Source organism: Macaca nemestrina, chromosome 4 (genome assembly GCF_043159975.1).
Source record: "Macaca nemestrina isolate mMacNem1 chromosome 4, mMacNem.hap1, whole genome shotgun sequence".
Taxonomy (NCBI): domain Eukaryota; kingdom Metazoa; phylum Chordata; class Mammalia; order Primates; family Cercopithecidae; genus Macaca; species Macaca nemestrina.
The window spans coordinates 56055800-56083477 of NC_092128.1; the positions used below are offsets into that span (position 1 = coordinate 56055800).

The following is a 27678-nucleotide window of genomic DNA, read 5'->3' on the forward strand; positions in this document are numbered from 1 at the left end:
CTGAGCAACAGCGTGTGCTTTAGCTTTAGTCTCAGCTGGGGTTTCTTTTCACAGTGATTCTTTAGATTACAGACTATTTACTCTAGACAATTTGGAAAAAAAGTTTTGGTTCTGTGTACGTGTTCATCCTAGGGTTTGTGTTTTTTCCCTTTCTCTCTGGGGCAGTATTTCTATTTAAACACCATTGTAGCCATAAAAATAATATTTGGCTTTCAGTTACTGTGCTCATTTCCTTATTTCCACTTATAAAATGTGCTATGTGTGTGCATTGTATTTAACTAATGAAACAGAAAGCAAATGTTTAACAGAATAAGAAAGAAATGAAATTCATGGCAGATATGTTATTTACCACTTTTGTGTATCTGGAGTTCTGTATAGTTCAAAATCAGGGATTTTAATGCCTTGAGTTAAGCAGTAGCAGTAGTAGCAGTAGTAGCAGTAAAACAAGGTCAGCAGCAACAGCTAACATTGATTGAGCTGTGATGGTGGGTTTATATGTGTGTTACTATGTTTCCAAGTGCTTTATTTGTATTACAGGTCTTCTCAATAACCCTAGGAGGCAAGTAACCTTCTCTCCATTTTATAGATGAGGAAATCAGGGTACAGAGAGGGTGGGAAACTGGCTCAAGGTCGTATAGCTAGGATACATACTCACTGACTTGGCAGTTCTGAATTAATTTAAATGTATTTTATTGATCAGTTAAATACATTATTGAAATGTTTCTCAGTTAATGTGTTATCCCCTTTCTAGGGATTTGGACTGGTTGTACTTTCTGGGGGCATTGGTTACAGAATATCTTCAGTGTAACTATGGCTAGGCCTAGTGGGGTATATATATGACTTGCTTGAATTACTAAATTCTCTCAAGGAACTGAAGCAGTCCTTACTATGCATTGTTAACAATAATGTTTTTTAAATACATGTATGAAAATATTATAGATTCATGAAGGTACATTAATTTATTCTACAAAACATCATTGAAATGGAAAATTTAATATGCTTACATGCTAACTGGGGAAATACGTTGTTTTGGATTGCAGGAGATAAAGGATTTTTTAAGGGCTTTTTGGCAGTTATGCTAATAGGTAAACTTCTTTCTTTCTTTCTTTCTTTCTTTCTTTTTTTTGAGACGGAGTTTTGCTCTTGTTGCCCAGACTGGAGTGCAATGGCGTGCGTGATCTCAGCTCACCACAACCTCCGCCTCCAGGGTTCAAGCAATTCTCCTGCCTTAGTCTTCTGAGTAGCTGGGATTACAGGCATGTGCCACCATACCTGGCTAATTTTGTATTTTTAGTAGAGATGGGCTTTCTCCACGTTGGTCAGGCTGGTCTCGAACTCCCGACCTGAGGTGATCTGTCTGCCTTGGCCTTCCAAAGTGCTGGGATTACAGGTGTGAGCCACTGCGCCTGGCACATCTTTCTTATTTAGCAAGAAGTAATACTGTATTCTAAAATTGTGCTTTGCAGGAAGAAAGTTTCAGCTAATACAGACATAATATTTTTATAAGTTTGGAGAAATTTTTATTGGCTAACAAATGGTACCTTGTGTTATGTTTGACTACCTTTATGTTCAACTCAGTATTTTTCCCCCTTTTTTTCAGTTCTTCACCAAAGGACATGGATGAAAATGAAAGCAACCAGTCCCTGATGACAAGCAGCCAATATCCTAAAGAAGCAGTAAGAAAACGTCAAAATTCAGCACGGAATTCCAGAGGAAGTGATTCTTCTAGGTTTTCCAGGAAAAGCTTCAAACTAGATTATAGACTAGAAGAAGATGTAACTAAATCCAAGAAAGGAAAAGATGGGAGATTTGTGAATCCGTGGCCAACGTGGAAAAACCTCTCTATTCCAAATGTTCTCAGATGGCTGATAATGGAGAAAGATCACAGCGGTGTTCCAAGTTCTAAAGAGGTGGCGCTTGGCTTTTTTGAATGCTTTATATTTGCTCTTAATATATGACTAATTATTTGAGCCCTTATATATCATAAGGCATAGAATTAGTCTGAGGAGATAAAGTGGACAGGCGTAACCTAGGCCCTAAAGTTCATCATTCAGTAACAGAGTGCATATAGGAATAACCAGACCTGATCTGGTGGCAACTAGAGGTAGGAACAGAGTGCTTTAGAGGTACAGGAAGGAACGTGATGCTCACAGGCAGAGCTGGAGGTGTCTTCACAGAGGAGATGAGTATTTCAGCTGGGCCTAGCCAACTAAAAAGTATTTTGACAGTGATTTTCCAGGTAGATGATGGCATGAACAAGGTCATGAAGGTGAGAAAGTGTATTACATGCTCTGGAAGGTAGTAGCCTGGTATGTGTGTGGAATATGGATTATGAGGGTGAAGGCACGGCCTAGAGTGCTTGGCTTTTAACCCTTGGATAAAGCTGCCAACACTGTGAAAGGGAGCTTCAGATGACCTTTCCAGACCTTGAAAAGTTGACTCTGGGTTCCTAGCCTTTAAACATACTAGTTTTACTTAAGATGATTCTACTTGGCCTTCTGCTATTCTGTTAGAATAGAGAGATCACGGTTTTGGGTTAAGTTGATTTCATGGTTTACATTGAGTATATCAATATTTTTCATTGGTGAACCAAGTAAATACTATGGCTGTGTCTCCTTTCCTTATATACCTCTCCCTCTGCCGTGTTAATAACATCTCTTTCATTTGCTTGACTTTCTGTGTATTTATGACGATTATTTTCCTGCCTCCCCTGGCCTCTCAGTGCCATTTTCCTGAGGGAAAGACTCTCAGGTGGTCGTTCAGCACTGGGCTGTAGTCTGAGCTGATGCCTTCCCAGGGTCTCTGCCGGCTTCTGTTCTAGGGTACCCTTCACCAGCCTCCTGGGCTCCCCTGTGTCTTCTATGGTAGCCCTTATTTTCTGCATCCCACTTGTTCCTCCTTCTGTGTCATTTTCTCATTTTGGTGGAGCATATTTTCAGTGAACTTCCTGAGAAAGGGTATATGGAAAGTAAGTTTTTTGAAAACTTGCTTGTCTGAAATGTCTTTATTCTCACTCATAATTGATAGTTTGGGTATAGAAGTTTTGTTTGGAAACAGTTTTCTCTCAGAATTTGAGAGTATTGCCTCCATAATTTTATTTCTAGTGTGGCTGTGGGGAAGCTCAGTGCCATCCTTACTCTTGATCCTTTGAACAGACCCTTTGTTTTCTCTCTAGAGACTTTGAGAATCCTCTCTTTGGTACTAGTGTTCTGAAAATTGCCATGATGTGTAGTTCTTTATTTATTCATTATGCTCTGTGTGTGGTGGGCCCTTTCAGTCTGAAAATCCATTTCCTTCACTTCTAGAAAATTTCGTCTATATCTTTGAAAATGTCCTTCCCTACATCTGCTTATTCTAAAATGACTATTAGTTATAGTAGTTCTATTTTGGACCTCCTGGATCAATTCTCTGTAATTTAAGAAAATTTCTTGTGTGTTTATCTTTTTAAAAATATTACATGGCCAGGTGCAGTGGCTCATGCCTGTAATACCCACACTTTAGGAGGCCGAGGCAGGTGGATTGCTTGAGCTGAGGAGTTCGAGACCAACCGGGGCAACATAGCAAAATGCCATCTCTACCAAAAACAACAACAACAACAACAACAAAAACCCAAAAATTTAGCCAGGCGCAATAGAATGTGCCTGTAATCCCAGCTACTTGGGAGGCTGAGGCAGGAGAATCACCTGAGCCTGGGAGGCAAAAGTTGCAGTGAGCCGAGATCACGCCACTACACTCCAGCCTGGGTGACAGAGCAAGACCCTGTCTCAAAAAAAAAAAAAAAAAAAAAAAAAAATTACATTCTGAGGAGTCGACCCCTGGGAGGAATGATGCTAGGTGCAGATGCAGTGTGGCTTTTGATGGTGCCTTATGGACAGTTGTGTCCCAAAGGAGGGATGAGAATAACTGCTGAGGTCCTAAAGAGCAAGCCTAACTCCAGCCATTGGCACACAGGCATTAAATGGAAACTTGGAAGTTGAAATGATAGAATCTCACTTGTCTAGACTAGCTTTATGGTTTTATTATTGGTAATGTTTTTATCCATTGATTGAGCGCAGATTTTTGGAGACCTTTTAAAGGTATAGAGAATCGGCTTGACAACAGTGCACATGCAGCAAGTTTTAAAGAAGCAAAGAACTAAAAATTCATGCTTGTCTCCGAGAAGTGCAGGCAGACCTGATTTCCTAGAGACGTCTAGGATTTTAATGACCACAGATAGCAAGCAAGCATGCAGCTTACCCCTTGATAGGGTCTCACTCTGTCACCCAAGCTGGAGTGCAGTAGAGCTTTGAGACTCATCACTACAGCCTCAAACACCCGGGCTCTAGTGACCCTCAGCCTCCCAGTGGTTTTTGTAGACAGCCTGATGGAGTTTCATGGCAGAGAAGATTAATTAAACAATGTCTTTCAATTTTAATAAATTTTGGCAATTCAAAACAAATTTATATTCTGAACAATTTCTTCAATAATTTGTTTCATTTTTATTTATTATTATTATTTTTGAGACGGAGTCTCATTCTTTTTGCCCAGGCTGGAGTGCACTGGCACAGTCTCGGCTCACTGCAACCTCTGCCTCCTGACTTCAAGCGATTCTCCTGCCTCAGCCTTGCGAGTAGCTGGGACTATAGGTGCCTACCACCACGCCTGGCTAATTTTTTTTTGTATTTTTAGTAGAGACGGGGTTTCACTGTGTTTGGCCAGGCTGGTCTCGAACTGCTGACCTCAGGTGATCCACCTGCCTTGGCTTCCCAAAGCGCTGGGATTACAGGCGTGAGCCACTGTGCCTGGCCCTGTTTGTTTCATTTTTAAATCTTGTGTCTCATAGAGTCGTAGGGATGACTGAAAATGTCACCATATACAATTTTTTATAAAACTAGAAAATATGAATACTCTGATCGCAACCATTCATAAAATAGAACTACAAGGACAGATCATAATGTTAACAGTGGTTATAATCTTTGCATGTTGGTATAATGATGGCAACTATTTATATTTTTCTGCATTTTCCAAATATTAAGAGCATTTTCTCTTATAATCAAGGAGTTTAAAAATACTGAGCCATTTTGATAGATCTTATACTCTTAATACACATGGCAAAAATGTCAAACATTAGCATCAATACTTAATTGAATTGGAGTTATTTTGGTAACACATGTATCTTTATTCAGTGTTCACATATATCTTATAAATATGAAAAAGAAAAATGTTATTTTTTAATTTAAAAATCTGAGTTGCAAATTACAGTATAGGTAGTAAAGTGTTCTAAGATGGTGAAAATGTACCTTCAGTTGGAAGGAAAGTATTACCTTGTCTTCTTTAAAAGTGATATTTTAAAAACATGGTTTAAAAGGATTTGAGTCACATCTTTCTTTTTTGTCTCATTAATACACACAAACACATACTCTTAAAATAGTAAGTATATTAAGAAGATATGAGTTTCATTGTTTAATTTTAATGTAAGTTAATATGTATGCCATTGAAGGAGCATGGCTTAGTGAAAGAGAGGTCTTTTGAGTCAGGAAGACCTAGATTTCACTCCTGATTGGGTACTTACCTCTTGTATGACTTTGGCAAGTTTCTTAGTGACCCCAGTCTGCCTTGGTCTGGTCATCTGTAAAATGGCAGTAATATTTGCTTCACAAATGTAGATGACACAGTGTACCTAAAGCACCTTGCAAAGAGTAGCTATTGAACAAATGTTAGGATTTGTTCCCTTTTCCCAAGAAAAGTAAAACATTAACTAGTATAGTGGTTAATTATGAGTCTTGGGATTTTCCATTTTGCAGCTTTCAAAAAGGAAGACCAGCCAAGAAAGTCTTGATCTAGCCATGAAAATGCCACGTGAGTGATTGGTTTCACCAAGTAAACAAGAATCCATCCTCTCCCTACCCCTTTTTCTATATGCTTTTTCTTTCTTTCTTTTTTTTTTAAGACGGAGTTTTGCTCTTGTTGCCCAGGCTGGAGTGCAGTGGCATGATCTCGGCTCACTGCAACCTTTGCCTTCTGGGTTCAAGTGATTCTCCTGCCTCAGCCTCCCGAGTAGCTGGAATTACAGGCATGCACCACCACACCTGGCTTATTTTGTATTTTTAGTAGAGACACGGTTTCTCCATATTGGTGAGACTGGTCTTGAACTCCCGACCTCAGGTGAGCCACCCACCTCGGCCTCCCAAAGTGCTGGGATTATAGGCGTGAGCCACTGTGCCTGGTCTATTATTATTTATTATTATTTTTTAATAGAGGCAGGATCTCACTATGTTGCCCTGCTGGTCTTGAACTACTGGCCTCAAGCAGTTTTCTGGCCTAGGCCTCCTGAAGTGTTGGGATTACAGGCATGTACCACAGCACCAGCCTTAAAATTTTAAAAATAGTTTTAACATAATATAGGCTTCACATATTTAAAATGCACAACTTAATGAGTTTTGACATATGTATATACCCTTGAAAAGATCACCACAATCAAGATAATGAACATATATATTATCCCCTAAAGTTTCCTTGTGTTCTTTTGAAATTTATACCCCCTTATTCTCCCAACCTGGACCCCAGGCTGTTACTTTTTAAGAAAACATGTTATTAAATGAGATTTAATGAGAAGAAGTATGTTTTACTACAGTGGGTCTGGCTGGGTGACCTTGCCTGAGTGCTGTAACTTCCCTAATTCATGGTTTTCTTACCTGTAGAATGGAGCTGGTTTATAGGACCTACTTCCAGTGTTGTGGTCAGTAGCCAGTAGCAGTTAGTACAGTGTCTAGCACATAAGCACTTCATAAACGGTAGCTATTGTTAATAGTATTTTGTTTTGTGTTATGCTAAAGTACTTGATACATTAGGTAGTTCATCATCATTATGTGCCCAATACGATGCCAAGTATGAGTACATAGTAGGTACTCAGTTTATATTCATTCCCTCTCCCTTTCCTCATTAATTCTGTATATACCACTTGGCATATATCATTGTTCACTAACCCTAACTACCAATTTTAAGAACTGATTGAAAGTTGACATTCATTCATTTACTCATCCATTCAACAAATTTTGTTGAGCACATGCTGTGTTTCATTAATCAAACTGAGCACTGAATGATTCTACCTTTCATAGGACATAGGATAAATTCTGTGTACTATAACCAGAATATCCAGAGGAGATGTGTGAATAGGGAGATACGGAAGTTGAGAGGCAGGAGTGAGTGCTTCCAGCTGTGGGACTCAAGAGATGGCCCGAAGGGATAAGGGGGAAGATAATTTAACCTGAGAAATGGGATGAATACTGTGCAGGGTTCTTGAGCTCAGTCTAGGAGTGGGAAGCAGTCTCCATGTAGATGGGGCACAGCACATGTGAAAGAGGAGCATGAAACAACCCGAGAGAATTGGGGCAGTCCCTGGGCAGCTCACTGCTGGGCTGAGGAGGTGAGACAGACTTTGTCAGGCAGTAGAGAGCCAGTGGAGATTTTGCAGCAGAGGAGACTTAAGTTATACCTTAAATTGGCTGTTTTTGAGGTGGCTCTTGTGCATGGATTGAGTTGACAGGCAGATAGTTGAGCATTCTGGAGAGCTTTGAATGTCTGAATATTTCTTAGCATCTTAACTAGGTTACTAGCTCCACAGAAATGCAAAAGATTGGTAGGATTGGTGCCTGGTTGGTTGTCAGGGTTGGAACTTGCTTGCTTCTTCTTTTGAAATACTTGTAGAGTGCTTATTATGTCCCAACCACTCCTAATTCTATCCTCACAGGAATGAAGCGTAGGTACAATTATTATACCCGTTTTTCAGATGAGGAAACTAAAGGTTAGAGTGGCTAAGAGAAACGTTTTTGTCCTCCACCTGTGCTGCTCCTTCTCTTCCTGTCCAGGCCTTCTTCCCATTCAGACTCTCCCATTGACCTCTCAGTTTCCCTTCACCAGTATCTCCCCATCTGTCCTCTCTTGTCTCTGTCTGCCGCTGTCTCCTTTGCTCAGGTCCTCATCTCTTCATATCCTGGCAACTGTTGTGACACTCTCCATGCCATCATTTGGACTCTAGAATTGTTTTATCTAAACATAATTGGGTCATGTCTTTGTGTGTGTGTGTGTGTGTGTGTGTGTGTGTGTGCATGCATGTGTACGTGTGTGTGTACGTGTGAGGGCAAGAAGATACTTCCTAGGCTGGGTGTGGTGGCTCACACCTGTAATCCTAGCACTTTGGGAAGCAGATCGCTTCAGCCCAGGAGTTCGACACCAGCCTGGGCAACATGGAAAAACCCACCCTGTCTCTACAAAAAAAAAAAAAGATGCTTCCTCATTGTCTTAGAGTGAAGTGTGACACTCAAGGCTTATTGTGTTTCCATCTTTATAGATTTAGTTTGTCCCCCTCAAACACCACATTCCTGTTTGGCTCTGTACCTTTGCTTGGGTAGTTTCTCTACCTGAAATGCCCTTCTTCCTTTTTTCTGCATCATGAATTTCTCATCATTCTTCAGGAACTCACACAAGTCACTGTGTCTGTGATGTCTTTGGCAACTGGGCTCTTCATTCCTCCTTATCAGGCTATAACATGACCTGTATTTTAACTACTTATCCAATACCATACCCTTTCAAAGTTGATTTAGTGGCAACTTACAAACATACATAAAGCAGTAAAACAAGAAATGGATGAGGTATAGAATTACTATACCTAGCCAGTCTAGGAGCAAAATGGACTATTAGACTAGAGAAATAAAATAAAGCCAAGAATAAAGTTAATACAGAAATATGTTCCATCATGTGCTGCACATTGCTGCAGGTGGCCTCAGCTTTTCCTCTGAACTTCCTAGTTAAAGAGAGAAGTAGCATGAAATCTTAAGAGTTTTCCCAGTGACAGAAATGACAAAGCCAGGTGCTCTGGAGAAGGAGAGTTTTTCCTGTTACGAGATGGGAGAGAAATGTTTCTGGGGTAAGTAGGAAGGTGGAGGTGGTACCAAGTCTGCAGCCTGAACACATGCATGGCAAGTTTCATGAGGTGGCTTCCTATGAGAGACCTCCATGCAGCTATATAGCATGGTACCAGAGCACAATTCAGTAAAAGAGCTTTATAAAAGCCAAGACTGTGATGCTGCAACCCACAACGTTTTGGCCTAGCTTAATCCAAGTATAAAATGTAGAATAAGCAAGGAATAATACTCTTCACACTTTGTTATAGTTATTGTTTTATACCCATTTACCACCCCCCTTACCTCAGTGATCAGCTTCTCACAGGAAGGGATCATATTCACGTTGGTTTGATCAATGGTAGAAAATCAGAAAGGTAAGGAATGAGGAAAACAATTTATGACTGTGATTTGTCCAGGAATCATCACAGCGCTCCATTTTGAAACTCAGAAAGTGAGATTCAGGCCAGGCACAGTGGCTCATGCCTATAATACCAGCACTTTGGGAGGGCAGGCCAGGACGGTTGCTTGAGCCCAGGAGTTCAAGACCAATCTGGGCAACATAATGAGACCCTATCTCTACAAAAAATAAAAAATTAGCTGGATATGGTGGTGCTGCGTGCCTGTGATCCCAGCTGAGAGGTTGAGGTGGGATGATCACTTGACCCTGGGAGGTTGTGGCTGTAGAGAGCTCTGATTATGCCACTGCACTCCAGCCTGGGTAACACAGTGAGAGCCTGTCTCAAACAAACAAACAAAAAAGAAAAATATCAGATTCATGATTCATGTCTGAGATCCAAGAGCTACAAATAAATGGTCATAAGCTTTCTTTACTATTTCCAGGGACTGACCTGCTTTTAAGGCAGTTTTTAGCAGCAAATACATCAGCTGAGTAGAATGGCAATAAAAAAATGACTGCATCTAGGCCAGTCTACTTCTGGCACTACTGAAGAGAGCCTTTAAAAAATTAATACATTTAGCAGCACTCAGAGTTTTAAATTTAATTTTCCCTTTTGCATTTGGGATGAAGATGATTACCATATTATCATGATTATTAAGTCAGATTCAGAAAGAAGTATGCATTTTCAAGAAAAAAGCAAAAGTGTAGCAAGTTTATTGAATAACTTTAGTTCTCTGAAAATAGCTCTTCTTGCTGTTATTTAGGTCAAAATGTGGACTATGATGATATAATACTTTTTTTTCTAACTACTCTTTTGTCTTGCTTTCTTTATACACAAAGGAACTTGACAAAGAACTCCCAGTGCTTAAGCCATATTTTATCACTAACCCTGAAGAAGCTGGAGTGAGGGAAGCTGGCTTAAGAGTCACATGGCTGGGACATGCCACTGTAATGGTGGAAATGGATGAGCTCATATTTCTCACGGACCCCATCTTTAGCTCTCGTGCTTCACCATCGCAGTACATGGGTCCAAAGCGATTTCGTCGTTCCCCGTGCACAATAAGTGAACTCCCTCCAATAGACGCAGTCCTTATCAGTCACAACCACTATGACCATCTGGACTACAATTCTGTCATTGCTTTGAATGAGCGATTTGGTAACGAGTTGAGATGGTTTGTGCCTTTGGGTCTTCTTGACTGGATGCAAAAATGTGGCTGTGAGAATGTGATTGAGTTGGACTGGTGGGAGGAGAATTGTGTCCCCGGACATGATAAGGTCACCTTTGTCTTTACACCTTCCCAGCACTGGTGTAAAAGGACTCTAATGGATGACAACAAGGTGCTGTGGGGCAGCTGGTCTGTCTTGGGGCCTTGGAATCGATTTTTTTTTGCAGGAGATACTGGTTATTGCCCTGCTTTTGAAGAGATAGGAAAAAGATTTGGACCTTTTGACCTTGCAGCTATTCCCATCGGAGCTTATGAACCAAGGTATGTAGACTTCCAAAGAAAACACTCCTGCTATGTGGTAAGTTAACTGAATTTAAAAGTAAAGCAATTATGATTTTTGTGACACTGTAATTTATGATTTTAATGGTGGACTTTGTTATACATGATTGGGGGTCGGTGGGTCAGATTCAGTTAGATTTTATTTTTAAATATTTTAAATTAAATATTTTTTAAATTGGCAAGTAAAAATTGTGTATACGGTGTGCAACATGATGTTTTGATATATGTATGCATTATGGAATGACTAAATCAAACTGTTTTACATGTGCATTATCTCACATACTTATGTTTTTGTGGTGAGAATTAAAATATTTTAATTATAGTTGTATCAGTTAAAAAAATTACTCAAAATCAGGGATGATGTTATCATGAAAAAAGGATCAAGGTTTAAAGAATTACTATATCTAGCCAGAAGTTCACATACCGTTCAACTACACTGGTCAGCCAGTAATAAAACCTACTCTTGTTCTTTTACATGGAGAATACTTTCTTTATATAACCACTTTTTGCTCCATAACTTGAGTGCCCCAATCCCCTGTCCTATAGCTCTCCTACATTTAGCAAAGAGAAAAAGCAGGGAATTGGCCTATAGCATTAGTCCTTGCTGATTGTTTTATTTCAGTCAGCACTGAAGTTAATCTGGTTATGGTGTTGTTGTGCTACTCATCACTCATCCTCCAACCTTGACATACTAATGACCTGTTTCAGAGCAGTGAAAGGTCACACTCTCATTGGACACCAAGGAGACTCATCCACTGTCTTCGTTTCCTTAATATTCTCTGTTTAGGGAAAAGAGAAGTGATTTCAAAGAATTAAATTAGATTTCAGTCAACTCTGGTTTATATGTGCAAATAAAGAGAAAACAAAACACTGATAGTAACAAAGCAATGGATAATTTAAAAAATATTTTATTCTATAGTGCATGGACAGATACATACAAAAACATTTTGTTTAGGTAATTCCATAAGCAGAAGAACAAGTATTTCTCTAATACATAGATTAATTGAATGAATCTAATCTTTTGTTTTCATCCGATTTTGTTATTTGCTAAATTTTTACATTCACTAAAACCATTTTGTCCCTATTTTTATTTATTAATGCTTATTTATCCCTTTTTTGTTTTTTGCTAGTTTCCTTATTTGGAGGGGCTAGATATTTTTACCCTTTTTTGGTTCTTGATAATGGTTAAAATGATTACAAATCAATATTGGCGCTTCAATTTTACTTTTCTAAATAGTTATAATTCTAACGAAACCTCTCAAAGCCTGTCAACTTGTATATTTTTAGAACTGTTACAAATCAGTTTTATATTTGTAACATACAATTGGTCTTTACTCGATGTATGTTCCTTTTTTGTTTGTTTGTTTGAGACGGAGTCTTACTCTCTTGCCCAGGTTGGAATGCAGTGGCGTGATCTTGGCTCACTGCAACCTCTGCCCCTGGGTCCAAGTGATTCTTCTGCCTCAGCCTCCCAAGTATCTGGGACTACAGGTGCCTGCCACCATGTCCGGCTAGTTTTTGTGTGTGTGTTTTTAGTAGAGACAGGGTTTCACCATGTTGGCTAGACTGGTTTTGAACTCCTGACCTCAAGTGATCTGCCTGCCTGGGCCTCCCAAAGTGGTAGGATTACAGGCGTGAGCCACCGTACCCAGCCTGATGTATGTTCTTAATAGATTAGAACATCTTTTATTTGTTGTTATGAAAATAAGTTTTCATATGTAGTAATATATAAATTTGTCACATATATTTGTGATGACAGAATGTGTACAACCAAATTTACTCACATAATCCCCTTTCCTGCTTGCGTTGCAGGCAAACAGGAAACAACTAAGATGGGAAAAAGACAAGGAGGCTATTATTTGCCCCAAGAGAGTTAAATTGTGAGAGCCTGTAATGTGTAATCTGTTTCTTTGGTTACTATTAACGGCTTTAGAAATAAGACATCGAATAAAGCTTGAGAGTGCTGTATAAATTTAAGATGTTTACAACGAAAACAACTTTCAATAAGATGCTTGGAATGTTTCATTCTTTCTTTAGGGAATCTCCTGTCACCAGGTATTCTATCCGAGTCAGTTAAGATTTTAAGTTTTTATTTTAATTGTTATATCAGAATAAAAATTTTAAATCTATTTCAGGTGGAAAGGAATGTATCTATCTCTTTGATTTGCACTAGGATTTAAAAAAATCAAGAGAGAAACAGCAAAAACCATTTTCATCTTTCCCTGAATTCCAAGAGTCAGGAGATATGGCAGAACAGTGCTGCTCTCATTTGCTGTTGAGAACACAGTGGCTTTGTTTTCAGGCTTCTGTAGGACCCAGCAGCTCCTAACAGTAAATATCTGTTGCAGATGGATAAACTTCTCCATGATGCCTTCTGTAAAGTGTGGAAGCTCCTGTGCTGAATCCATGTCTGTTGGTCTTCACTGTAGTGTTAGTTGTCACTGGCAGACTAGGATGTAAATAATGTGAACACAGTGTTGTTTTTCCTCCTTGAAACTGATGGCTTGGAAGGCAAAGGATTTGCTTGTAGACAGTACACTTTCTCCTTTGTATCAGGAATAATACTTCTTTCTTCTGAAAGTATTGGTTTTGTTTACTCTTGGGAGAATTCTATGAAAGTAGATGATGTTCTCTAAGCCTTGTCTTGTTTAATCCTCACATAATGGGGTAAATTTATATTTCATGGACAAAGAAATAGAAGCTCAGAGAATTTGAACAGACTTTCCAAAGGCATTCTAAGAACTGCAGGAGCTGGGATTCACACCCAAGCCTTCTGCTTCCTGAGCCCTTGCTCTTCCCAAGGCATTAGGCAGCCTTTCATTATTTCCTTAATCATTTACCCATTAGTCTGATGTTCTTGCCAAACCGAACACCTCATTGTTCAGTTTTATGGTTAAATAAAATTTCTTGAATAGTAATTGGATATTTTGGCTCCTGGTCTTTAAATTTTATGTACTAGTTTTTGTTTATTTTTGCTTTAGCAAGTTTTTACAAATTTGTATCAGCAGGACATACAAATTCTTTTGTAATTGGAGTTTTGGTTTTTATTTCTTTACCAACTATTCAGTTTCTTTGATTCATATCCAGGACTGTAAAATATCTACTTTTAAAAGTAACAGTGAGTCAGGACTTATTTCCCAGTCTCAATGGATAAAGTAAAAAAACTGGCAGCTGGGCACACTGGCTCACGTCTGTAATCCCAGCACTTTGGGACGCGGAGGTAGGCAGATCACAAGGTCAGGAGATCAAGACCATCCTGGCTAACATGGTGAAACCCCATCTCTACTAAAAATACAAAACATTAGCTGGGTGTGGTGGCACGTGCCTGTAGTCCCACCTACTCGGGAGGCTGAGGCAGGAGAATCACTTGAACCCAGGAGGTGGAGGTTGCAGTGAGCTGGGATCATGGCACTGCACTCTAGCCTGGGCGACAGAGTGAGACTCAGTCTCAGAAAAAAAAAAAAGAAAAAACTGGCAAAAACCAGCAGATGGTGACAAAAGTGATCCCTAGCTGCCCTCATTGCTCATTAGCCTAAGACACTCCCACCATCACCATGACAGTTTACAAATGCCATGGCAACAACCTAGAAATAAATTACTACCCCTTTCCATGGCAATGATCCAGAAATTACCACCCCATTCCTAGAAAGTTCTAAGTAATCTGCCCTTCAATTTGCATTAACCCATTCCCTAATTTACATATAATTAAAAGTGGGCATAAGTGAGTATAAATACAGTTGCCAACCCCTCATATGTTGCCAACTCTGAGTGCACTTACTGCCTATAACTTAGCCCTGCTCCGCAAGGAGCAGTATCATTTAATAAAAATTGCTGGCCAACACCACTGGCTTGCCCTTAAATTCTTTCCTTTGTGAGGCCAAAAACCCTCCTGGGCTAAGCCCCAGTTTTGGGGCTTGCCTCCCCTGCATCATCAGTAAATTATGTCTTCAGATAGATCCAGTAAAATCAAAGTATACATGAAACAAAAATCTCACTATTCAGAGGGGAGTTTGCTTGAGACTTACTTATTTTATAGCAATTTGTACAAAAAAGACTTTTGCTTGTTTTATTTTTCAGCAGAAAGTGTATTAAAGGGAGATGGTTTTGCTCCTGTGACTTACTCCTGTGCAGAATTTGTTTTGTTTTGTTTTTACAATCTAGCCTTGACCTGACCTTCAGACTTGGTTTCTAGCTCATCCTCCCCAAAATTGCATGCTTTATCCCAGTGAGTGGTTCTTAATTCTCAACATCCATAGTCCTGCACAGAATCTTAAAGTTTGATTAAATGAAACAGATTTTAGAATTTAGTGTATATCTCAAAGGTCAGAATTAAGAAATTGCCTTGTTTCATCAGGTGGTTTATGAAATACCAGCATGTAGACCCAGAAGAAGCTGTAAGGATTCACATTGATGTCCAAACAAAGAAATCTATGGCAATTCACTGGGGAACTTTTGCCTTAGCAAATGAGGTAAGTTTGATTGCGATAAAAATAACTGTGTGTTTGACCAATGATAGGATTCAGGCATCACTGTTCCCTAGTTTTCAGACCCAAGACTCTGGAATCAGATACTGCATACTCATCACAGTCACTGCATGAATTAGGGTGGTAAATCATACTAATTAGTAGAACAATACACACATATACAGTCAGAAAAAAAAAACAAGCTCATTGTGTTTTCTTTTGGCTTATTTCTGAAGTTAGTAAAGCTTGTGTTTGTATAACCAAAAATCTGTATGTGATCTGGAGAATAGAAAAGCAAGCCATCATGTCTCACCCCTCAAGCAGGCTCTCATGCTAGCAGAAGACAGAAGTCATGTATGTGATACAGGTGTTAGAAGGGGAAAGTGCTGTAATGTGGAACAGATGACATGGTCTCAGAATCAGGACGTTTGCTGATGGCAGGGATCAGAGGGAGCTTGATGGAATAAGTGACAGTTGAACTTGGCTCTGAGAGGGCAGGGAGAAAGGCATTTTCAGAGGAGGAAAGGGCAGAGCATAGGCTCGGAGGCAGCTAGTGTGGGGAATACTTGAATCAGTTCAGCAGGAGAGTGGAGGGCAACAGGGAGAAGTAAGGCTAGTGTGGAACTTTCAAGAAATATGTTCAGTAAACATTGACTCGGTGTCTGCTATGTGCCAGGCATAGGGATAAATGTGATTTTATTCCTAGATTAAAACACAAGAGCTAATTTTTCCTTAAGGCAGATGGACCCTAGAACTTTGCTACTAGCCTGGGTTCTGGGAGCAAGCAGAGGATAGTATAAAGCTTTCTCTCCTTTCCTGGATCCAAGGTCTTCTCTAAACAAAACTTAGAAATGTATGGTTAGGCCAGGTGCGGTGGCTCACACCTGTAATCCCAGCAATTTGGGAGGCTGAGGCAGGTGGATCACTTAAGGTCAGGAGTTCAAGACCAGCCTGGCCAACATGGTGAAACCCTGTCTGTACTAAAAATACAAAAAAATTAGCCAGGTGTGGTGGTGTGTGCCTGTAATCCCAGCTACTCGGGAGGCTGAGGCAGGAGAATTGCTTGAACCTGGGAAGTGGAGGTGAGAGTAAGTCGAGATTGTGCCACTGCACTCCAGCCTGTGCAAAAGAGTGAGATTTGGCTGGGCACCTGTGGCTTACACCTGTAATCCTAGCACTTTGGGAGTCTGAGGCAGGTGGATCACCTGAGGTCAGGAGTTCGAGACCAGCCTGGCCAACATGAGTAAACTCCGTCTACTAAAATTAGCCAGGCATGGTGGCAGTCACCTATAATCCCAGCTACTTGGGAGGCTGAGGCAGGAGAATAACTTGAACCTGGGGGACAGAGGTTGCAGTGAGCCGAGATCACGGCACTTCCCTCCAGCCTGGGTGAAAGAGTGAAACTCTGTCTCGAAAAAAAAAAACAAACAAAAAAACCCAAAAAGTGTGGTTAGTACTTGGCTTCTTTACTTTCTGTGCTATCTTCCATCCCAGAGCCTCTCTGCAGGAACCCAGTGTTTTCTTGTGGTTTTAAGTACTCCTCTGTCTCATTTATGGCCCGCTCTCTCCCAAAGATACAGTGTGTTCCAAAATTACCTAGTACACTGCCTGCCCATTCCCCCACTCCCTAATCAAAATTCCTGTGCCATGAGGCAGCAATCCTGAGCCACAGTGCAGCAATTCTTAGCCACTGTTGGGAGAAGGAATAGAATAATGACTAACCATGGGGTTGTGGGGAGGATAAATGAGAATATAAATGTGGGTGTGTGGGTGTGTATTTGGAGAAGGGAGAAGTTTGAGACTGGTTTCCAGTGCCATACCACTATATTTAGTGACAATTTCTTATTCCATCTGTATATGTGTGCGTGTATGCACATATTCCATATGTATATTCCATATATATGTGACTCAGATGAAGTAATGGTATTTTATTAAAGCTATGCAAAGAAAGGAATCAAGGTTGACTCCTAGATTTTTAGCTTAAATAGCTGGTTAGACAGTTGTGCTCTTTACTGAGATGGGGAAGATGTGGAGAGGATTAAAAAACCTGTCTTTGAGAATTATTGTATTATTCAGCCCTCAAGAATTATTCCTGTTATAAACCTAACCTCCATCTTTCTTTTTTTTTTTTTTTTGAGACTGACTCTTGCTCTGTCGCAAAGGCTGGAGTGCAGTGGTGTGATCTCGGCTCACTGCAAGATCTGCCTCCCGGGTTCACGCCATTCTCCTGTCTCAACCTCCGGAGTAGCTGGGACTACAGGAGCCCGCCACCACTCCCGGCTAATTTTTTGTATTTTTTTAAGTAGAGACGGGGTTTCACCATGTTAGCCAGGATGGTCTCAATCTCCTGACCTCGTGATCTGCCCGCCTTGGCCTCCCAAAGTGCTGGGATTACAGGCGTGAGCCACCACGCCCGGCCCATCTTTGTTTCTTAATGAGAATGTAATAAAAACTCATTTAGCTTTTAGCAATTTGGAATTTGTTCATGTTTTGATGTTGAATAAACCTCATGAGTTAGTTGAATTATAAAGTAGATATAATCTTCAGAGAGGATCTGTTACCCATTACTTTTTTTTTTTTTTGTTATACTTTAAGTTCTAGGGTACTTGTGCAGAACGTACAGGTTTGTTACATAGGTATACACGTGCCATGGTGGTTTGCTGCACCCATCAACCCGTCATCTACATTAGGTATTTCTCCTAATGCTATCCCTTCCCTAGCCCCTCACCCCCTGACAGGCCCCAGTGTGTGATGTTCCCCTCCTTGTGTCCATGTGTTCTCATTGTTCACCTCCCACTTATGAATGAGAACATGCGGTGTTTGGTTTTCTGTTCCCGTGTTAGTTTGCTGAGAATGATGGTTTCCAGCCTCATCCAGGTCCCTGCAAAGGACATGAACTCATCAGTTTTTATGGCTGCATAGTGTTCCATGGTGTATATGTGCCACATTTTCTTTATCCAGTCTATCATTGATGGGCATTTGGGTTGGTTCCAAGTCTTTGCTATTGTGAACAGTGCCTTAATAAACATACATGTGCATGAGTCTTTATAGTAGAATGATTTATAATCCTTTGGGTATATACCCAGTAATGGGATTCCTGAGTCAAATGGTATTTCTGGTTCTAGATCCTTGAGGAATCACCACTGTCTTCCACAATGGTTGAACTAATTTACACTCCCACCAATAGTGTAAAAGCATTCCTATTTCTCCACATCCACTTCAACATCTGTGGTTTCCTGACTTTTTAATGATCACAATTCTAACTGGAGTGAGATGGTATCTCAATATGGTTTTGATTTGCATTTCTCTAATGACCAGTGATGATGAGCCTTTTTTCATATGTTTGTTGGCTGCATAAATGTCTTCTTTTGAGAAGTATCTGTTCATATCCTTTGCCCACTTTTTGATGGGGTTGTTTTTTTCTTGTAAATTTAAGTTCATTGTAGATTTTGGATATTAGCACTTTGTCAGATGGATAGATCGCAAAAATTTTCTCCCGTCTGTAGGTTGCCTGTTCATTCTGCTGATAGTTTCTTTTGCTGTGCAGAAGCTCTTTAGTTTAATTAGATCCCAATTGTCTATTTTGGCTTTTGTTGTCATTGCTTTTGGTATTTTAGTCATGAAGTCTTTGCCCATGCCCATATCCTGAATGGTATTGCCTAGGTTTTCTTCTAGGGTTTTTATGGTTTTAGGTCTTACATTTAAGTCTTTAATCCATCTTGAGTTAATTTTTGTATAAGGTGTAAGGAAGGGATCCAGTTCCAGCTTTCTGCATATGGTTAGCCAGTTTTTCCAGCACCATTTATTAAATAGGGAATCCTTTCCCCATTTCTTGTCAAAGATCAGATGGTTTGTCAAAGATCAGATGGTTGTATATGTGTGGTGTTATTTCTGAGGCCTCTGTTCTGTTCTGTTCTATTGGTCTATATATCTATTTTGGTACCAGTACCATGCTGTTTTGGTTACTGTAGCCTTGTAGTATAGTTTGAAGTCAGGTAGCATGATGCCTCCAGCTTTGTTCTTTTTGCTTAGGATTGTCTTGGCTATGTGGGCTCTTTTTTGGTTCCATATGAAATTTAAAGTAGTTTTTTCCGGTTCTGTGAAGAAAGTCAATGGTAGCTTGATGGGGGTAGCGTTGAATCTATAAATTACTTTGGGCAGTATGGCCATTTTCACAATATTGATTCTTCCTATCCATGAGCATGGAATGTTTTTCCATTTGTTTGTATCCTCTCTTATTTCCTTGAGCAGTGGTTTGTAGTTTTTCTCGAAGTCCTTCACATCCCTTGTAAGTTGTATTTCTAGATATTTTCTTCTCTTTGTAGCAATTGAGAATGGGAGTTCACTCATGATTTGACTGTCTGTTATTGGTGTATAGGAATGCTTGTGATTTTTGATTCTGTATAGGAATGCTTGTGATATATTGATTTTTGTATCCTGAGACTTTGCTGAAGTTGCTTATCAGCTTAAGGAGATTTCAGGCTGAGGCAATGGGTATTTCTCAATATACAATTGTGTCATCTGCAAACAGAGACAATTTGACTTCCTCTTTTCCTAATTGAATACCCGTTATTTCTTTCTCTTGCATGACTGCTCTGGCCAGAACTTCCAATACTATGTTTAATAGGAGTGGTGAGTGAGGGCATCCTTGTCTTGTGCCGGTTTTCAAAGGGAATGCTTCCAGTTTTTGCCCATTCAGTATGATGTTGGCTGTGGGTTTGTCATAAACAGCTCTTACTATTTTGAGATATGTTCCATTAATACCTAGTTTATTGAGAGTTTTTAGCTTGAAGGGCTGTTGACTTTTGTCAAAGGTCTTTTCTGCTTCTATTGAGACAATCCTGTGGTTTTTGTCATTGGTTCTGTTTATGTGATGGATTACGTTTATTGATTTGCATATGTTGAACCAGCCTTGCATCCCAGGGATGAAGCTGACTTGATCGTGGTGGATAAGCTTTTTGATGTGCTGCTGGATTCGGTTTGCCATTATTGAGGATTTTCTCATCGATGTTCATCAGGGATATTGGCTTGAAATTTTCTTTTTTTTGTTGTTGTTGTGTCTCTGCCAGGTATTGGTATCTCTGCCAGGTTTTGGTATCAGGATGTGGTATCAGGATGATGCTGGTCTCATAAAATGAGTTAGGGAAGATTCCCTCTTTTTCTATTGTTTGGAATAGTTTTAGAAGGAATGTACCAGCTCCTCTTTGTACCTCTGGTAGATTTTGGCTGTGAATCTGTCTGGTCCTGGATTTTTTTGATTGGTAGGCTATTAATTTCTGCCTCAATTTCAGAACTTGTTATTGGTCCATTCAAGAATTTGACTTCTTCCTAGTTTAGTCTTAGGATAGTGTATGTGTCCAGGAATTTATCTATTTCTTCTAGATTTTCTACTTTATTTGCGTAGAGGTGTTGATAGTATTCTCTGATGGTAGTTTGTATTTCTGTGGGATTGGTGGTGATATCTCCTTTATCATTTTTTATTGCGTGTTTGATTCTTCTCTCTTTTCTTCTTTATTAGTCTGGTGAATGGTCTATTATGTTGATCTTTTCAAAAAACCAACTTCTGGATTCATTGATTTTTTAAAGGATTTTTCGTGTCTCTATCTCCTTCAGTTCTGCTCTGATCTTAGTTATTTCTTGTCTTCTCGCTTTTGAGTTTGTTTGCTCTTGCTTCTCTAGTTTAGTTGTGATTTTAGGGTGTCGATTTTAGATCTTTCCCACTTTCTCTTGTGGGCATTTAATGCTATAAATTTCCCTCTATACACTGCTTTAAATGTGTCCCAGAGATTCTGGTACATTGTGTCTTTGTTCTCATTGGTTTCAAAGAACATCTTTATTTCTGCCTTAATTTCATTATTTACCCATAGTCGTTCAGGAGCAGTTTTTTCAGTTTCCATGCAGTTGTGTGGTTTTGAGTGAATTTCTTAATCTTGAGTTCTAATTTGATTGCACTGTGGTCTGAGAGACTATTATGATTTCCTTTCTTTTGCATTTGTTGAGGAGTGTTTTACTTCCAATTATGTGGTCAATTTTAGAATAAGTGCAATGTGGTTCCGAGAAGAATGTATATTCTGTTGATTTGGGGTGGAGAGTTCTGTAGATGTCTGTTAGGTCTGCTTGGTTCAGAGCTGAGTTTAATTCCTGGATATCCTTGTTAATTTTCTGTCTCGTTGATCTATCTAATATTGACAGTGTGGTGTTAAAGTCTTCTACTATTATTGTGTGTGGGAGTCTAAGTCTCTTTGTAGGTCTCTAAGAACTTGCTTTATGAATCTGGGTGCTCCTGTATTGGGTGCATATATATTGAGGATAGTCTCTTCCTGATGAATTGATCCCTTTACCATTATGTAATGGCCTTCTTTGTATCTTTTGATCTTTGTTGGTTTAAAGTCTGTTTTATCAGAGACTAGGATTGCAACCCCTGCTTTCCATTTGCTTGGTAAGTATTCCTCCATCCCTTTATTTTGAGCCTATGTGTGTCTTTGCACATGAGATGGGTCTCCTGAATACAGCACACTGATGGGTCTTGACTCTTTATCCAATTTGCCAATCTTTGTCTTTTAATTGGGGCATTAACCCAATTACATTTAAGGTTAATATTGTTATGTGTGAATTTGATCCTGTCATTATGATGCTAGCTGGTTATTTTGCTTGTTAGTTAATGCAGTTTATTCATAGTGTTGATGGTCTTTGCAATTTGGTATGTTTTTGCAGTGGCTTATACCAGTTGTTTCTGTCCATGTTTAGTGCTTCTTTCAGGAGCTCTTGTAAGGCAGGCCTGGTGGTGACAAAAATCTCTCAGCATTTGCTTGTCTGTAAAGGATTTTATTTCTCCTTCGCTTATGAAGCTTAGTTTGGTTGGATATGAAATTCCGGGTTGAAAATTCTAAGAATGTTGAGCTGGGTGTGGTGGCTCATGCCTGTAATCCCAGCACTTTGGGAGGCTGGGGCGGGGAGATCACGAGGTCAGGAGTTCGAGACCAGCCTGACCAACGTGGTGAAACCCGGTCTCTAATAAAAATGCAAAAATTAACCAGGTGTTGTGGCACATGCCTGTGATCCCAGCTACTCAGGAGGCTGAGGCAGGAGAACTGCTTGAACCCAGGAGGTGGAGGTTGCAGTGAGCCGAGATTGTGCCACTGCACTCCAGTCTGGGCAACAGAGCGAGACTCTGTCTCAAAAAAAAAAAAAAAAAAGAATGTTGAATATCGGCCCCTCCTTTCTTCTGGGTTTGTAGAGTTTCTGCTCAGAAATCCGGTGTTAGTCTGAGGGGCTTCCCTTTCTTGGTAACCTGACGTTTCTCTCTGGCTCCCCTTCACATTTTTTCCTTCATTTCACCCTTGGTGAATCTGATGGTTATGTCAGATTCTTTGCATATATGCTGTTATAGTAACTGCCTCCTGTAATATAAGCAGATTAAGGATGTCCTTAACTTGGCAATACTCTAAAATTGCATATATAGCAACATCTAATTTATCTAGGGAATGATGAGTGGATTTCCTACATATATTTAAGCCCTAAAACTTAAATTACTAGTTTTGATGGAAACGAATTTCAAGCATTACATAATATGTACATTGCCTTTCAAGTGATCAGGGTCTTTGAATATATTCTATTGTAGTATATCATGAAACTGACCCCTGTAGGAATTTACAAGTTGTGTGTGGCTAGCTGCCTAGACCCTAATGGATCCGGAGTGCTGGGAGTCTTCTGCTTTTCCCACTTACTCATATTGATCTCTGATATACTTTGCTTTATACATAGTTGTTTTGTCCCATGGTATGGCATTTTTATCTCCCTTGTGGATGAAAGAGCTTGGACTATGAGCTCTCAGTCACTCAGAAGCCTTTCAGACCTACCTCCAAGGTTTTCTAGATGGTTGAAACAGTGAAGAATTGATCTATGAAGAAACTCAGAAAGATACTGCTAAATCTAGGCAGATTAAAGACAGAGGGTCTACTGCCAACTCTAACATATCAGAATTCTCACTAAATCCACACATCGCACTCCACACTAAAGTTAATGGCTTAACAAGTAAGTTACCAATGTAGGGTGACTGTGTGAGTGTGTCTTGTTGGCCGAGACTTGTAGAGCATGGGAGAAAGAGAATTTAACAAAAGAAGTTATTTTTCAATGGGAAAAAAGTTCATCATTTTGAAATCTCTTAAAATAATTTAGGAAATTATTTTAGGGGAAATTTCTTGACTTAAGGTATAAAGTTAAATTTTATTGATAATATAATTAGTGATCTTTTTCCTTTATATATAAAACAGATTAAAAGTAAATTCCTGTTATCAACTATCCATTAGTAAGGGGTTAGTTCTAGGAATATTGGATAACTAACACATAGTTAAAACTGAATATACTCAGTAGTCAGTCGAAAGGTATCCTTGATCTTTTTTTTTTTTCTTTGAGGTGGAGTCTCGCTCTGTTGCCCAGGCTGGAGTACAGTGGTGCAATCTCAGCTCACTGCAAGCTCCGCCTCCCAGGTTCATGCCATTCTCCTGCCTCAGCCTCCCGAGTAGCTGGGACTGCAGGCACCCACCACCACGCCTGGCTAATTTTTGTATCTTTAGTAGAGACAGGGTTTCACCTTGTTAGCCAGGATGGTCTTGATCTCCTGACCTCGTGGTCTGCCCACCTCGGCCTCCCAAAGTGCTGGGAACTACAGGTGTGAGCCACCGTGCCCTGCCGATCTTTAAACATAGCCATAAAACCTGGAACTGACCAAGGGGGAAAAGGATGACCTGTGTTTGGCCACTGTTACCAAACCTGTGCATTTAAGGGCTCAGGAAACTTACCTGGTTTTCCTTGTACATCATTGGCTGTCCTTTCTTATTCTCTGTTGCTAGTTCCTCCTCTCCGCTTGTTCTGAACAGTGCGTGCCGTAGGAGTCAGTCTATGGACCTCTTCTCTTCTATAGTTGGTTTATCCCTTGGGAATCGCATCCAGTCTTATGGCTTCAAATACCACCTATCTGCTGTTCCTCTCTAGCTATTTTTCCTCTATAATCCACATTTATATATCCAACTGTCTCCTTCACATCTCCACTTGGATATCCATTAGGTACCTAGAACTAAAGTCTGAAATTCAACTTCCTCATCTTCCCTCCAGCTTACTTTTCAAACATCTCAGGGCGACTCCCATTTGGCAATTACTCAGGGCAAAATCTTGACTCCTCTTTGCCACACACAGGTAAACCTTCAGATTATATTCTCTGGGATCCTCTTTCATTCTGTAGACTGGTTTCTGTATGTGACTAGACTTTTTGAGAATAACAACCCTTCTTCAGCCAAAACAATTTGCTGTAGTATTTGGCTACACACACACATACCCACCCACCCACTACAATCTCAAGATTTCTATATTTTTCAAAAATGTTGGTAACATGTAATTCTCTAATACCATCATCTTTGGCACTGATTCCGTTTAGATTGGAATTTCATATGGTGAAACCGTGATAAGATTTCATGCAATCCAGTGATGTTCAAAGTAAGATGGCACCAAATTTGACATACATGGTGTTGGCGTGATTTCTATCCAACCAACTACCTTTCTGTTGACTTATTTCATGACTCAAAACTGTATTAGAAAATGTGATAGACCCATTTGCTAATGCTTCAATTATTTTAGTTTGAACTGTTATTTGAATAATCTCCCAAATATGTGTATAATCTTTTCCTGTTTTTCTTCTTTCTACCTTTGGCCAGCATTACTTAGAGCCTCCAGTGAAGCTGAATGAAGCTCTAGAGAGATACGGACTTAATGCTGAAGATTTTTTTGTCTTGAAGCATGGAGAATCAAGATACCTAAATACTGATGATGAAAACTTTTAATAAATGTGAGCACAGGCACTTTTAATGAAAAAGGCATCATCTGAGTTTAAAAACAAATGAAAAGACTTAGAAATTCATGAATATTGTGATTCTTTTACATTTGGAAACAACTTCTGCAAGTTTATGTTTTATGTTTTGTGTAATAACTTGCTTCCTAATATGATCAGCTCATATACACTATGAGAGGGTTCAGGGGTGGGTCATTTAAATAATGAATTGGCTAATGTGAATTTTAAATCTCCTATCATGATATAAGCACTGCAATGGAAATGTTTTTACTAAAGCATTACACTTTTGTGGTAGTAGAATTTCCTGAGATTGTGAAAAACTGATATTGAAGACTCATTTTGTTTTTTCCATTCTTCAGGACCTTCTGCAAGGTGAGTCAAGCCTGTCTACCCACCTAGATTTTTTTCAGAGGCCTACAAATACAAGTATCTTTCTTATATGCACATTATAATAAATGATGAAATTCAGTCCAACATGCTTATTATAAACAGCAATTCTTGCTCTATCAAGATTAGCTTATATGCCAAATATTAAATATGGCTTATTTCAGTAAGCATAAAAACATAGGGGCTATCATTTTTAAAGACTTGATTTTTTCTGTTGTGGTAAAAATATATAAATACGTATTTGCCATTTTAAACATTTACCATTTTAACCATTTTTAAGTGTACAGTTCTTTCGCATTAATGCATCCATGACCAACATTCACTTAAGTTTTTGAAAGAGGGAACAGTATATTTTTTTTTCCTAGAGCCTTCAGATGAGAGGAAACAGTGTATTCTGTTGCACATCTACAATTCCCAAAAGACCTCTTACTTTGGGAGGCCAAGGTGGGTGGATCACTTGAACCCAGGAAGTCGACATCAGCCTGGGCAACATGGTGACTTCGTCTCTTATGGGGGGGGGGGGAATTAGCCGGGTGAGGTGGTGTGTACCTGTAGTCACAGGTACTTGGGAGGCTGAGGTGGGAGGATCACTTGAGCCCAGGAGGTAGAGGCTGCAGTGAGCTGTGATTATACCACTGCACTCCAGCCTGGGCGACAAAATGAGACCCTGTCTCGAAAGAAAGCCCTCTTCTTAGCTGAGCAGAGAACGGAAGGGGTGTGGCTATGAGAATATGATTTATGCCATTTTCTTTTTTTAAATCTAGAAGATCTTCTAAGCACAAATATAGCTACAATGAAGTATTTTACAGATAAAATGTTAATAAATGTTAATAGACCATATACTTTGAATTAAATTTTATGTTTTTAAATTTCTCTACACATTTTCTTTTTCCGGGGTCTCTTAGCTCTAAATATATCAATCAGATTTATAATTTTTTTTACATGATTCAGATGTCTTATATTTTTATATTAAATGAACCTTAAGCATGATTCTTTTGGTAAGCCAGTATGAACACCAGTGGTTATAAAAAAAAAAAAAAAAGTCAGTTGACGTAAGATTTAGTCCTAATAAGGGCTCTGTATTCACTTGATTATTCTGACCCTTCCTAAGGGAGGGAGTTGGATTAGATACTGCTGGAGGCCCATTCTGTATTCCTAATCCAGTCTCAGCACTTTATTCATACAAAATAATCAAAATAGGTTTTCTACACCAAATGCTACCCAGGCAGTGCTCTATAATTTACACATGTGTATGTGTAGTGCCACACGTTAGCCACTAAATCTGAACTTTTACCCTGCTTTCATCATGGATTTTTTGTGTAACCTGAAACAAGTCACCAATGCTCACTGTGCCTGTTTCCTCATTTGCAACAAGAGGATAATTCCGACCTACCTCTGAAAAATGTGTAGAATAAATGAGTTTTTAAAGCACTTTAGAAATATAAGGGAGAAAATCATTTCTTAAGATATCACTGCCTAATATAGATAGGTATATTTGAAAGCTGAATATAGGTTAATGCTTTTGATAATGTATTGTTCCTGTTGCAAATTTAAGCATCATATATTAGGAGACTAAACACTGAAAACAACTTTATTTCACTGATTTTGTAAATTGGAGTAATAGCCTAAATAAGTGTAAATAATCTTTATCAAAATTTAGTGTTTATCTACAAAGATGCGAATCAGTCAAGGGGAAATGTGTATGTAATGTGTGTATATATAATGTATGCGATTTTGGGGTACTAAAGCACAAAAAAATCCCCCATAAAACAAACCTTCCTGAAAAGACTGATCATAAACTTTTTCACTCCAAGTAGATGTGAATCAAGATGTTAGGTTTATGGTTAGTTTTGAGGTGTATTGCCCTAATACTAGCCAACTTTGTAGCCATATTCCTTGCTGCTGCACACCGAATTGAAAATCCATCTCTTACCTCTACTCTATGAAGCAAGCCAGGTATGTCTTGCTTAAGTATTTTTTCTCCATGAATGGCCTTAACATTATTTTGTATTCATATGTACTGTTTAACTGAGGGCCTCAAAGCACTTTAAACTGTTGTGTTCTATTTCCACTCATCTGGCCTGCCTCATTTTTCTAAGTCCTTTCATAAGCTGTAATTTTTTATTACCACTCATGTTCTTTCTACACTGACACTATTCATTAAGAATGTCAAGCTTCATCCCTACTTACAGAAATCTCA

General features: G+C 39.3%; 1 protein-coding gene across 11 annotated transcripts in view; it reads left to right on the forward strand.

Moving 5' to 3' along the window:
* The window catches only part of LOC105475363 (N-acyl phosphatidylethanolamine phospholipase D), a 46192-nt gene extending 20194 nt beyond the window's left edge, over positions 1 to 25998 (forward strand). For 9 of the 11 annotated variants that reach the window (XM_071093981.1, XM_011730549.2, XM_071093978.1 and 6 more), the window contains 4 exons: positions 1601 to 1910; positions 10120 to 10766; positions 15139 to 15253; positions 24958 to 25998. In XM_071093981.1, the coding sequence (XP_070950082.1) occupies positions 1617 to 1910; positions 10120 to 10766; positions 15139 to 15253; positions 24958 to 25083 (1182 nt within the window). In that variant the 5' untranslated portion in view covers positions 1601 to 1616 and the 3' untranslated portion in view covers positions 25084 to 25998. The other 2 variants (XM_011730554.2, XM_071093982.1) reach the window with 2 other exon arrangements.
* The last annotated feature ends 1680 nt before the right edge of the window (positions 25999 to 27678 follow it).